The 12,152-nt window shown below is 37.5% G+C and overlaps 1 protein-coding gene and 1 pseudogene across 4 annotated transcripts in view; one reads left to right on the forward strand and one right to left on the reverse strand.

Annotated features, from left to right (window-relative positions):
• The window catches only part of LOC109231157 (protein DETOXIFICATION 45, chloroplastic-like), an 8,628-nt gene extending 447 nt beyond the window's left edge, over positions 1 to 8,181 (forward strand). For 2 of the 4 annotated variants that reach the window (XM_019396724.1, XM_019396726.1), the window contains exons 2-15: positions 303 to 696; positions 1,798 to 1,982; positions 2,730 to 2,873; positions 3,016 to 3,182; positions 4,029 to 4,164; positions 4,988 to 5,084; positions 5,207 to 5,307; positions 5,477 to 5,640; positions 5,971 to 6,042; positions 6,126 to 6,242; positions 6,376 to 6,471; positions 6,558 to 6,679; positions 7,006 to 7,063; positions 7,213 to 7,663. In XM_019396724.1, the coding sequence (XP_019252269.1) occupies positions 347 to 696; positions 1,798 to 1,982; positions 2,730 to 2,873; positions 3,016 to 3,182; positions 4,029 to 4,164; positions 4,988 to 5,084; positions 5,207 to 5,307; positions 5,477 to 5,640; positions 5,971 to 6,042; positions 6,126 to 6,242; positions 6,376 to 6,471; positions 6,558 to 6,679; positions 7,006 to 7,063; positions 7,213 to 7,233 (1,830 nt within the window). In that variant the 5' untranslated portion in view covers positions 303 to 346 and the 3' untranslated portion in view covers positions 7,234 to 7,663. The other 2 variants (XM_019396725.1, XM_019396727.1) reach the window with 2 other exon arrangements.
• Positions 8,319 to 11,934, reverse strand: LOC109231834 (annotated as a pseudogene).

Raw genomic sequence — 12,152 nt, forward strand, 5'->3', positions numbered from 1 at the left:
ATTTTGCATTTTACTGAAGAAATCATCATAGTTTTCAATTATCACAAAGAAAAAAGTTGCCACCTTACATTTTTGTCAATGGATATCATCCTAATTTACGAGTCATCAAAAAGAAAAGAAAAAGTTAACATCTTGCTTAGAATTTACGCTTTAGGGGCTTAGAGCTTCAGGTATCAGCGGTTTTCAATGTTCTGAAACCTGTAACCCCCCCCCCCTCCCTCCCCCTATTTTTTTTTAATTTTTTATTATTTATTTCTCTCTCCAGTTGCTTATTCATTCTTAAATTTCTGTATGATCATCAGATTCATTCACATTGATAGTGAAGTGAGGGAGGCCAAGTGATAAAATGACAGCTGCACAATTGACTAGTAAGGCGATGTATAATGGGTTTGCTGAATTGGAAGTGAAAGAGGAAATATCCAAAATCTGCTCGTTAAGATATTCACATCGGCGTCGTAATTCCTTTTCAAGAGTCAGTCAGAATAGCTTGGGATATATTTATGGTGGCAACAATTGTTCTTTATCTATTGAAAGAAGCAAACGTTTTTTAACTCCACCTGTTATTTGCCCAAGGACGCGGAAACTTTTAAGGTTCCGTAATAAGTTAAGTTCAGAGAGTGGTGCAGAAGCTTCTGATTTGCGGGATACTACTGTGAAGGGAAATGATTATCTCGCAAGCTCGAGTGGAGAAGTTTTGTAAGACCCTGATCTCGCTTCAGTTTTCTGCATTCTAGGTTTTTCCTGATGATAGGCAGAATTTAGGTATTGGTCGTATTAGCTGTCATTCCCCATGAAGTGTTATCTAATTAAGATGCTAGTTAGAATTTGAAAAAAAAAAATCTCAACTAGATATTTTCCTGAAGTAGATTCTTGCAAATGAGTATCTTAGTGGTCTCTGCCAATTACATTGTTAATAATGTGAAATAGTTGATGCTTTACAAAGCTTCTTGACATTGAAGTGGGCTGCTCGAAAAAGAGAACTCGGTGCTTCCCCTGATGATGTGTCGCAACATTAACAGAAGTGCACTTTGTTGCATCTTATTAAACTTTCATGTTACCACTATATCCAGCTTTGGACTTCCCTTTCATGCCGCATGAAAATATTTAAAGTGTTATAACAGGGTTATTACCTGTCCAAGATCTTTGTACTTTTGTGAACTTTGGTATCTCAAGTAGTAGAAGGCTCTCCTAGAATGGGCAAGGACAGTGAGTTGTTTGTCTTAATTGCCTTGGTTTGGGACTCTAGCATCTAAATGAAACATTGGAGTTATGCAGCTCTCACATTTCTTGTCTGTGTGCATACACAGGTTTTTTCCCCCTCTAAATGTAACTATTACCGAGGTTAGGTTCGTTGATGAAACTTAACTGAACCTAGTACATATTCTGAACTTTGAATATGCCATAATGTGGACTACATCCATAATTTTTTTTTTTTTTTTTTTTGGTGTTTGTCTGCCACAGGGTGGGGCAAGAGGTGGGAGGGAGGGGTTTTAGAATATTCTATAAACAGATGTTTAACATATTAATTGCCTTCGTAGATTTTATGGCGAGCTACAATACAGATTTAGTTTATATAATTAATTCATGGCAAAGTGGCTGCATTACTAATTTGCCTTTTTGATAATTTTCAAGTCAGATCAAGTTGCTACTCCTCATCGTTTTGGTGACATCATGATCATATTTTTTTTGTTTAATTTTGGTTGTACTGGCAAATATTGTGACAAATATGAATATTTTACCCTTCACATCCCTTTTCTGATCTAGTTTTCTTTTTCCTCGTCCTTTTGTCACTTTCAGTGAGTTGAATGAGACTGTTCCCATAATAGAAAATGTTGAAAGTGACTCAACAGAGGCTCCTACAAGTTCATCTCGATCTTCCGAGGTCAGGCGTGAGCTTGTGATGCTGTCTTTACCAGCAATTGCTGGACAGGCCATTGATCCTTTGGTACAATTAATGGAGACTGCTTATATTGGGCGCCTGGGTAAGGTGGAAATATTACACATTCAGCGTTTTTGGAACTTATGCTTGTTTAACTGGATTTTACAATCTTCTGAGATCACAGATGAATTGGTATAGACAACCTCCTATTTGTGTGGGGGGGGGGGGGGTGGTGGTGGTGGTGTTTGGGGCCTGATATGTCAGGATCTTATGTTAGCAATGAGCCTTAATTCTGGTAGCTGGAGCTGATGGTGGTTGTTCAACATATTGGGATCAGTAGGTTGTCTAGCTAGTTGTCATGGTCCTGCATAATGCATTGTGGTTGGACTGATTTAACATATATATCTTTACTATTGATTGTGGCTGTCAGATGTACTTTAGTCTCTATACTGTTGAAATGCATGCCATCCTTCATCTTGTGGGGTAGAAGAAAATAATGTTTTCTTTGCTGTTTTCCTACTTAGAGTAGTTTTATTATTTTTGTAGTGTATTACCTGAGTTCAGAATCCTTTCTCTCCAATTACTGATGGTAACGTATATCCGTCAAAATCATTTTTCCTTTTTCAGGACGGGGTGGGAGAGAGTTTTCTTTTAATGTCTTTGTTGCCTCTCAGTGTTCTTTAAAAGGAATTTGATTTTCTTCACTATGTCCAGTTTTCACTGGACTTGGGTCTTTTGGTTTCTTCCAATTTTCCTTTATGAGGGATACCATGATGCGGTGGAGGAAGTGTTGGTTTCTCTATGTTTACTGTTACTCTCGTGGACCTTAAGAATTGTTTTTGTTTTACAGGTTCAGTGGAGTTAGCTTCAGCGGGTGTCTCCATATCGGTTTTTAACATCATTTCAAAGCTATTTAATGTTCCTCTACTTAGTGTTGCTACATCTTTTGTGGCTGAAGACATTGCCAAGAATGCGACCAAAGTTTACATGTCAGGTAGGTGTTGTATTATTTTGTTGTCATACCTTGCATTGTAATTGCTTAGGCATTCAACTGACCTAGAGTTGATGGTCCTACTAAGAGCTTTATGATTCGTGCCCTGACTTTTATCACACACATTTATCTTTATGTTGTGCAGAGGAGGCAGAAGGCACCAACGGTAGACTTCCCATAGGGGTAGCAGAAAGGCATCAGTTTTCTTCTGTGTCTACAGCATTATTTTTAGCAGTTGGCATTGGCATCATTGAAGCTTTGGCTTTGGCTTTGGGATCTGAACTACTTATTGGTTTGATGGGCATATCATCTGTATGACGGCATATATGTTTTGTACCTTTCCTGTTTTCCCTTTGAGTTTCTTTGTTTTTGTGCTTGCTTTCATTCTATGAAGTATGTATCCAGAGCATCAGTGCACATAGTATCATGAAGAAGGAAAAAGGCATTAAAGTAAGGCTCATGAGAGGCCATTTCTAGATACATGCTTCTATAACGCCTCATCCTGGCTAATCTAGAACTGATATAACCTTTATGGTTATTGTTCAGTGACAGTATTTGTTTGTTTTTATCTGTGCGACGTCTTTTTATTTTTTTTTCCTTTTTTCGGGAGGTATGGGCCCGTAGTAGAGAAAGCAGAAGCAAAATGAGGGGCAGACCTTTATGAAATTTTGTACTATACACCACTTGGGTGCAGAATGAAGATGCAATCATTAGGCTAGGTTGCAACTTCAATATCAACCTGTGCAACTTGATGATGTCTACTAATAAGCTTATAGTGTGAAATAATAGTTATGCATTCCCTAATCAAGGAACATAATAATGTTGTCTCAGTGTTTCATTTAGTGAACTCATGCTCGCAACCTGAGTGAATTGAGTTGTTTTCGTTATTTTGATAATCTTACTTAGTATAACAGTTGTACTTCTTGACAAAGAGAGACCAGGTTTCTTAGCATAACTAGATTCCCATATGGTTTGGAGGAGAAAAACTCCTGATGACCTCTAAAGCAATGTTTTGGGGTAGGAAACTGCGAAAACAGTTACTTGTGGGTCATAAAATTATCTTCTAGTGCATGCTAGCCCCTCAATGCACAGTTTTGTATGTGTACGTACATAAAGATTTCCTATGAGTTCTTACTAAGAAAACTGTTTTGTTTATAGACTTCACCTATGAGAGCTCCAGCAAAAAGATTCCTTGCTCTGCGTGCTCTTGGCGCTCCTGCATTTGTAGTTTCGTTGGCCCTTCAAGGCATATTCCGTGGATTTAAGGATACAAAGACTCCAGTCTTCTGTTTAGGCAAGTCTTGAATCCCTTGCTGTCCAAGTGATAATAGTGCTTGCCAAAGATTCTTTCTGCTGGTTTTATTTATGCAGTTTTGACATATATATTCCATCTTCTAGGTATCAGTGCATAGAAACTTCCCTAGTTAAGGGTGGTTCTTGCAGGAATAGGGAAGCAGACAGTTTATGAGTACCTATTTATCTTTTAAGTTGATAGTTGGATCATTATTAGTTAAATTGTATGGTTCTTTTGTGAACACTGCAAGTCGGGGTTATTCTCTCTTAAGAAATCTGCATGCTTGAGTTTCAGGAATTATACCAATTAGTGGAGTGAGTGCTACTACTTCACTGAGAGGATAAATAGACTACCCAAGTTATCTCCAAAAGGAGCTACATAAAAACCAACAGGATCATCGTCCAGGCTGAGCTAATCTTTCTTGACAATATGATATAAACGGAGGGAGTAAAATCTAATACAACGAGAAACTTATCAAGTCCCATATCTAGTCGCTCTTTTGATTGTGAAAGGAGTACTATCTAATGGATGTTTATAGTTACAGAGAGTAATTTGATAGTGAAAAAGGATCTTATGTAAGTTTGTGAAAGGAGTACTATCTAATGGATGTTTATAGTTACAGAAAGTAATTTGATAGTGAAAAAGGATCTTATGTAAGTGTCCTACGTCTACGTGACAGATGTCAAAAAGATAAGGTTTCCACTCCTTAAAGTTTGTCAATGCAATTTTATGAATTAACAGTGTGATTCTTTTGTCCTTCCTTTATATGTTAATGGAGCTAAAGTCATATCTTTGTATTGATGTTACATATTAATTTGTGCAGGCATTGGAAACTTTATAGCTATATTTTTGTTTCCCTTACTTATGTATTATTTCGGCTTGGGTGTATCCGGAGCTGCCATATCCACTGTCATTTCACAGTATGTACTTCTCATTGCTCTTTCTAATCATGTTTGCTTTTCTTGTCCACTCTCTATTAGTTTTTTATCAAGTCTCTTTATCTTTATATGAATGAATTACTTATGTGCTTCGATTTTTCTAGATACCTGGTGGCCTTTTCTATGATCTGGTATTTAAATCAGAGAGTAATATTATTACCGCCACGATTTGGGGAACTGCAATTTGGTGGCTATTTAAAATCTGGTGAGTGCTTATTCTTGAGATGGGTATTCCAGGATTAGTCCTATTTGAAACACAAGCTCGCCTTTTTGCTTGTACCACAACAATCTCTCCATGCTTGTAGCATTTCATGTCTGTGTATTTTTCATGGCAGTTAAAGAGTTCATCTGATTTTGTATTTGTCTTGCCTTAGGTGGTTTCCTAATTGGAAGAACTCTTTCTGTCCTTTTCACAATGACACTTGCTACATCAATGGCTGCCCGTCAAGGTGCTGTAGCGATGGCTGCTCATCAAATATGCTTACAAGTTTGGTTAGCTGTCTCCCTCCTCACAGATGCACTGGCTGCATCTGCACAGGTAAGTTGAATATAAATGAAATTATGTTATCCCATGTGATATGGTTCCGATTCTCCTCATAACTTCTTTCTTCTCATGTATCTCCTATATCAGAACCTTTCTTGTGTTTGTGCATGTATGTTGCTTCACTGTGCTGGCCTCTATTCTTTTTCTTGTTTAGCAATTAGCAAAAAAACCATGTTCGACTTGGCCACAACTGTCGGGGCTTATCGAAGCTTTCGAAGAATATATATCAGATGACATATATTGGATTTGACCAGTAATAGTTGTTGTCATACATCTTATCACGCTTTTCTCAATTTGACGCAACTATTCCTACTTTGTTTCCAGGCGTTGATTGCTAGTTATTTATCAAAAGGTGATTACGTGGTAGTAACCGAAATTACACACTATGTGTTAAAGGTTTGTACTTCCTTTTTTTTTCTCCTGCAAGTTGTGAGACGCTCTACGCTAATTTAATATCGGATTGGACCCATAATTTGCAGATAGGGCTACTTGCTGGTGTGTTTTTGGCAGCTGCATTAGGTGTTTCTTTTGGCTCTTTATCTACTTTATTTACCAAGGATGCTGAAGTGTTAGCTGTGGTTAGTACAGGTGTATTGGTATGTCTCTATACCATTTGGGGAATCTTTCCTTAAAATTGTCGATTTAACAGATTTTTCTTATCTTTAACTGATTTTCTAAAGAGTGTGGTTATTGCTAATTAACTAAGTTCAAAACTTAAAATTGCTGCAGTTTGTCAGTGCCAGTCAACCAATAAATGCTCTTGCCTTTATCTTTGATGGCCTCCATTATGGTGTTTCAGACTTCCCTTATGCAGCTCGCTCCATGGTAAGTATGTAGTGCATTATGATATTGATACTTACCAAGTATATATTCACACCACGTAAAAATCCCTCTTTCACTTCTGCATAAAGATGCTGGTGGGGGCAATATCATCGGGATTTCTGCTTTTTGCTCCTAGACATCTTGGTCTTCCTGGTGTTTGGTTGGGTTTGACCCTTTTCATGGGATTACGCATGATGGCTGGGATTATCAGGTAATGGATATCTTCCATCATCCTCCCTTTTGCATGCAACCTAAAACTGTATTTTATTGATTTAAGTATGTGGATCCATGTTTTTCCTCGACAAGATTCTTTCGATGCTCTTTGTATTGTTCCTTGTTTGTGGTCTGAGAGGTATTTTCCATTGATTCAGCAATAAACGTTGTTGATTTCAGTTGGAGGCTGGAGGTTCTTAATGTTAGATATCCATATATGTTACAGGAATTCTAGATAAGCAGTGTGTTAGTTGTTAGAATAACTGAAATCATTGAAATTCTTGTAATATTATATACTTTATCGCAAGGTATTTTTGCATTCAGGTTATTGTCAAAGAAAAGTCCTTGGTGGTTTCTGCATTGTGACACTAATGAAGCCAAGGTGAGTAGATTTCTCATTTCATAGGTATAACAACTAGGTTTCCTTGAAAGTTTTTATGAAACTTCTTTATTCTTCAGAAAACAGTTCCTACATTATTGTTCCTGCATGACAAACCCTGTATTATAATAGTTGCATAACTAATCATATAGGACAACCCTAAAAATCTATGATAACTTTGCTTTCGGATGAAAGAACCTGGAACCTTGAAGCCGTAGGAATGTCTGCCAAATGGCTTAGCAGGTGCAGTTTTGAAGTGGTGGTCTGCTATTTTAGTGCTAAAGCGGTGAACATCCTCCTCCTGTGTTTTCAGAAATAGATGATGTGAATTTTGCCCGTGCACAAAGAGCAATTTTAACTGAATAATTGGTAAATTCAAGTGAAGCAATAAGATGCTTTATATTTACTGGGAAAAAGACATTATTGTCAATTTTGAACTACAGAACTCCTCTTAGAATATCATAATCCATTGGCTTTTTCGTAATTTATTTTAGGTTTACCTTGTCCAAGATTATTAATATGAAAATTGTAAGATAGTCTAGTTCTGCTATTAAGTTGATAAATATTATTCGCTGGTTATGAGTTATCTTACTCCGCATTCTCTTTCAGGTTATTAGTTGAGTGGATTCGATTTTCAGGCCTTCTTTGAAACTTATCTAAGCCTCCTTTCATATACTTAAACGACTATGTTTGATGGATGAGCCTTTTCCTCTAAAAATAGGATTGCTGAGCCTCTTTCCTCCAAGGTGGCTCGTATCTTTAGATAGCTTTATACAACTACGGAACAACTGTACATTGAATTATTTACACTACTTCCCTATGTAAATATGTTGGGCTATATGTTGGATTCTATAATGTTCGGCATCTTGGTTAAGGAGTCAGCTTGGTGGAACGGAAAGGAATGAACAGGTTATATCTTGAATTTACTCTGTAGCCCCAACCCCCTCTTCATTCCTTTAGTTTCTTGAGGTCAATCAATCCCTTTAAGGTGTTGCAAGCTTGGTGTACGCAAAATACACGTAGTGCAATTGTCTTTTCTACAACTTTTTATCAGCAAGACTTTGGATGTATACAAGCCTCGAGAGGTTTTAATTTAATGTTTGGATGTCTATGTTAATCTACCTACTGATTCTTATACCCAGCTGCTTCTCATAGTTGCTGTGAGATGATTATTGTTGCACAATCTTTCTGCCGAGTTTCTAAAAAGAAGAGTATGTATGAATGTCGAGCTGATGTATAAAGCTTTCCAGGGTGGGATAAACAAGCTTATTACCTCATATGAGAAAGACACAACAGTGACAGCACACCTTTAAGACAGTAAAATAAGGAAAACCACGCAGCAGAATGTAAGAAAAGCAACAGACAAATCTTCTTTGTGCTGTTGAATTAGGCGGTGTAATCCGATGGGCCATAAGGTTCGAACCACTCCGCCATGAGACCCTTTTTTCTCTTAGGATTCCAACCCATGTCCTTGCAGAGTTGGTCATTGTGCCAAATATGCAATGCACCAATGCATGATCTCCTGTAGTATTTCTTGCTGTATCTTTTCTTGTATTTATCCCATTGTGCTATGTCTTTCTCCATGGCCTTGACGCTAGGTAGTTTAAACTTTCCATCTAGAAGTTCTGCCAGCCATCGACACCTTATTTCCGATGTGTATAGATTTGCCACGCTTTCTGAGAACCCAATTATTGCCAGCTGTGGAATTTTGGGATGAATACATTCCCTGATAATAATAATGCAGAATGTCATGACAATTATACACATGGTTAGTTCAGTCCGAAGTATACGAAAATCAAATTTTCGTTTAAAATGACTAAGTACAAGTACTGCGTTTGATTTTCAGTATAAATTTCCCTATATAACTAATTGAATCTACATATAACTAATACTACAACTTTCGATTTTTGCATAAGTTATGTATGAGGAATTTAATAATGAAAAATAAACTCTGTATTATTAGTTCCGATAAAACTAGGTATTATGTGAATTTTGTGTATATTATTTTATAAGGGAAAGATTGTATACGTGTATTAGCAATACGTGGAATCCAAGATTAATTTAGGTCAATCTTGCACGATAATTCATGTATTATTATTCATGAGGTAACAATCCCGCTATTATTATTCATCGCTCTGCATGAACAATCCTTTCATCCCAGAGAATGTTAGGCTTTAATTACGTACCTATATAGAGGAACTGCAGAACCATCTGAGCCTGCTATGTATTCCTGAAAAGTTGGTGATTCAAATACGTTTTTGAGCTTGTCTATTCCCTTCCAACCAGTAGCGAGTATGACCAAGTCCGATTTAATTGGTTCAGCCTGACCCTCAAGCACGATACCTTCTTTAGTAAATCCAAAACTCTTTGCTTTCTTCAGCTTGAGACGTCCTTCCTCAACTCTGTCGTAGAAGCCCTCAGGCACCGTAGAAACTAAACATGCGCTCAATTCGTTTAAGAAACTATGCTCTGGAACCATTCCATGTTTTCAAAGCTTGAGCTTGTGTTTTATATGGCTTTCCACAAATTTTGAGAATCCCCACCTCTGTATAAAATATGATAGTGAGAAATCGATTAGTACTACTCATGATTTGTGAGTTTATTCCACACGCACGATAGATACAGTAAGAATTAGCAGAGGTGAAAGAATAGTAGCCATGACATATAAAAGAAGGCCTTCACCGGGCTTATGCACCATAAGTTCGGAGAATCGACTTAGATAGAGTTTTGCCAGAGGGAATCCCCACGGAAAATAATCTGGAAGGTTCCAGTGTGGAGTCCTGATTATTACTGTGCATGGACGTTCAATCCCTGCTAAATCATTAATTAGTGCAAATAATTGGATTCAAGATTTGAAGTTCCTACAACCACCTTAAGCTAATATACAATAATAATTGGCAGGGCGGATTTAGGGGGCGCAAGGGGGGTTTCACCCGAACCTCCTTCGCCAAAAAATTACACTGCATATATAAGGCAAAATCTGGTTTTTATCTCTATATATTAAGTTTTGAACACCCTTGACACAACCCTAAAGTATAGTTTAGTGGTGAAGGGGGTTCAAAATCCCTTCGTGGAGATCCCGGCTCCGCCACTGATAATTGGCTTTATATATAAACAAACAACAAAAGAGGTAGAATAATGGAAGATCAATAGCAGTTAATTACCATTAACGGTCGAGCATTCCATGGCAATGTCCATTCCTGATTTTTGGAATCCAACAACGGCTACGTTTTTATCTTTGACTAAATTAGTTGCAGTTGTGGAGTCCATTTTGGAATAATCCATTGACTGGATTACTTCACCATCGAAAGCTTGTGGACCTTTGTTTGGAGGGAATTCAGGAATATTTGGAACTTGGCTGAATCTTCCCACGCAAACTACTACAAAATCAACTTGGTATACCTGCATGCAAAATTCACGTATTTCCTCAAGTAAACCTAATGAAACCCCAAATTAAGATTTTAATTTGGAATATGAGTCCTTTGTGTAGCCATTTCTTATTAGTAAATGCTTACGGGTTACTCTGATTTCTCTTCTGTCTATCATGAAAATTAAAACACACTTTCTCACTTCCAATTTACTATACCACACTTGCTTTTTTGGAATTTCCAAAACGTTTAATCATCATCCCATTAATAATATTATTGTTTTTATTTTACATCAATCTTTAAAAATTCAAAGTTATTTAACTGGTTAAATATTAAACTTGATATCATGATGTTTTATCAATCAAAGTAACTTTTCAACAACATAATTTTAAATTTTCTTTTACTATTAATAAAGTAGTGAGTAATATATAGTACATAAATTAAATTTTAAAAAAACTGATGCTATAAGTTTAAACATGGAAAGATTGCAAGAAAATGGACTTTGGGCATTTTTCTTTCTATTACTAGCAAATGAAAGTTCGGTGCCCATGATAAAGCACGCAGTATAATCCCATTAACGAGGTTTCGGGAGGATAGTGTGTAAGCAGACCTTACCCTTACCAGAGAGGCTGTAATAGACCCTCGGCATCCTTCCCTCCAAGAACACCTCACCTTGCTCTTGATGTTACCCGAACTCACAACCTCTTGGTTGGAAGTGGAGGGTGCTTACCACCGGGCACCAGAGCAACCCACCTTGCCAAACGGACAGTGGTAAGCAATAAATAGACAGTGCTTAATTCCAACTGGCACTTTTCTCTCTCCAATCAAAGCTTATATATAGTGCGATTTACGCGAGCATGTGTTATTTAAAACTCTACGAGATCTTGAGGATTCTCTTTTACAGTGGAGTATTTTTTAAAGCGAATGAATGAGTGGAGACGAATTGAAAAACGTGAACTTTAAATAGATTTGTTGTAACTTGTAGTGGTGTAATTGGTTATTACCTTTATGGAGAGGGTTCCAGTGTCCTGTACAGTGATGTTCCACTTCTCTTTAGTGCTAAAAGGCTCGCCGGTGCCGCCCCACAAATTGAATTCTCCGCCGGAGTCGCCACCAGATTCATAGCTGAGGTTCAACACTTTGGTATTGAACTGAATGTGGCGGAGCAAATCAAAGTGTCGTGCGTACGACTCAATGTACTCTAAAACGGTGTGTTGATCGGGGAACACATCGGTTACAGAATCAGGCCATGGAAAATCAGAGAACTGGTGTCTGGTAAAGAGGTTTTGGTGTTTGCAGCTTTGTGCTCTCAATGGTCTTAGTCCACACACCTCCAATACTACTCTCGGACTCGAATACAATGGGATCAAAACCTTTGGAAAGGCTGTATTTGCAGGCCAATAGGCCGCTAATACCAGCTCCAATTATGGCTATCACCTGCTTTTTTCCGCTCTCTCTTTGTTCATTTGCCATTACTGTCACTGCTACACTCTCTCTCTCTCTCTCTCTCTCTCTCTCTCTCTCTCTCTCTCTCTCTCTCTCTCTCTCTCTCTCTCTCTCTCTCTGTGTGTAGAATGTGTTGATTAAATGTTGATAGTAAATGAGCTTAAAAGATGGCTGCATTGACTTCTTTATTAGTGATCTTACCCGTTTTTGTTTTTGTAATTTCCAAGAATAGATCTATACTTCGCCAGGTGGACACAAGACTTAATATTGTAATTCCC

Source organism: Nicotiana attenuata, chromosome 8, assembly GCF_001879085.1.
Source record: "Nicotiana attenuata strain UT chromosome 8, NIATTr2, whole genome shotgun sequence".
Taxonomy (NCBI): Eukaryota; Viridiplantae; Streptophyta; class Magnoliopsida; order Solanales; family Solanaceae; genus Nicotiana; species Nicotiana attenuata.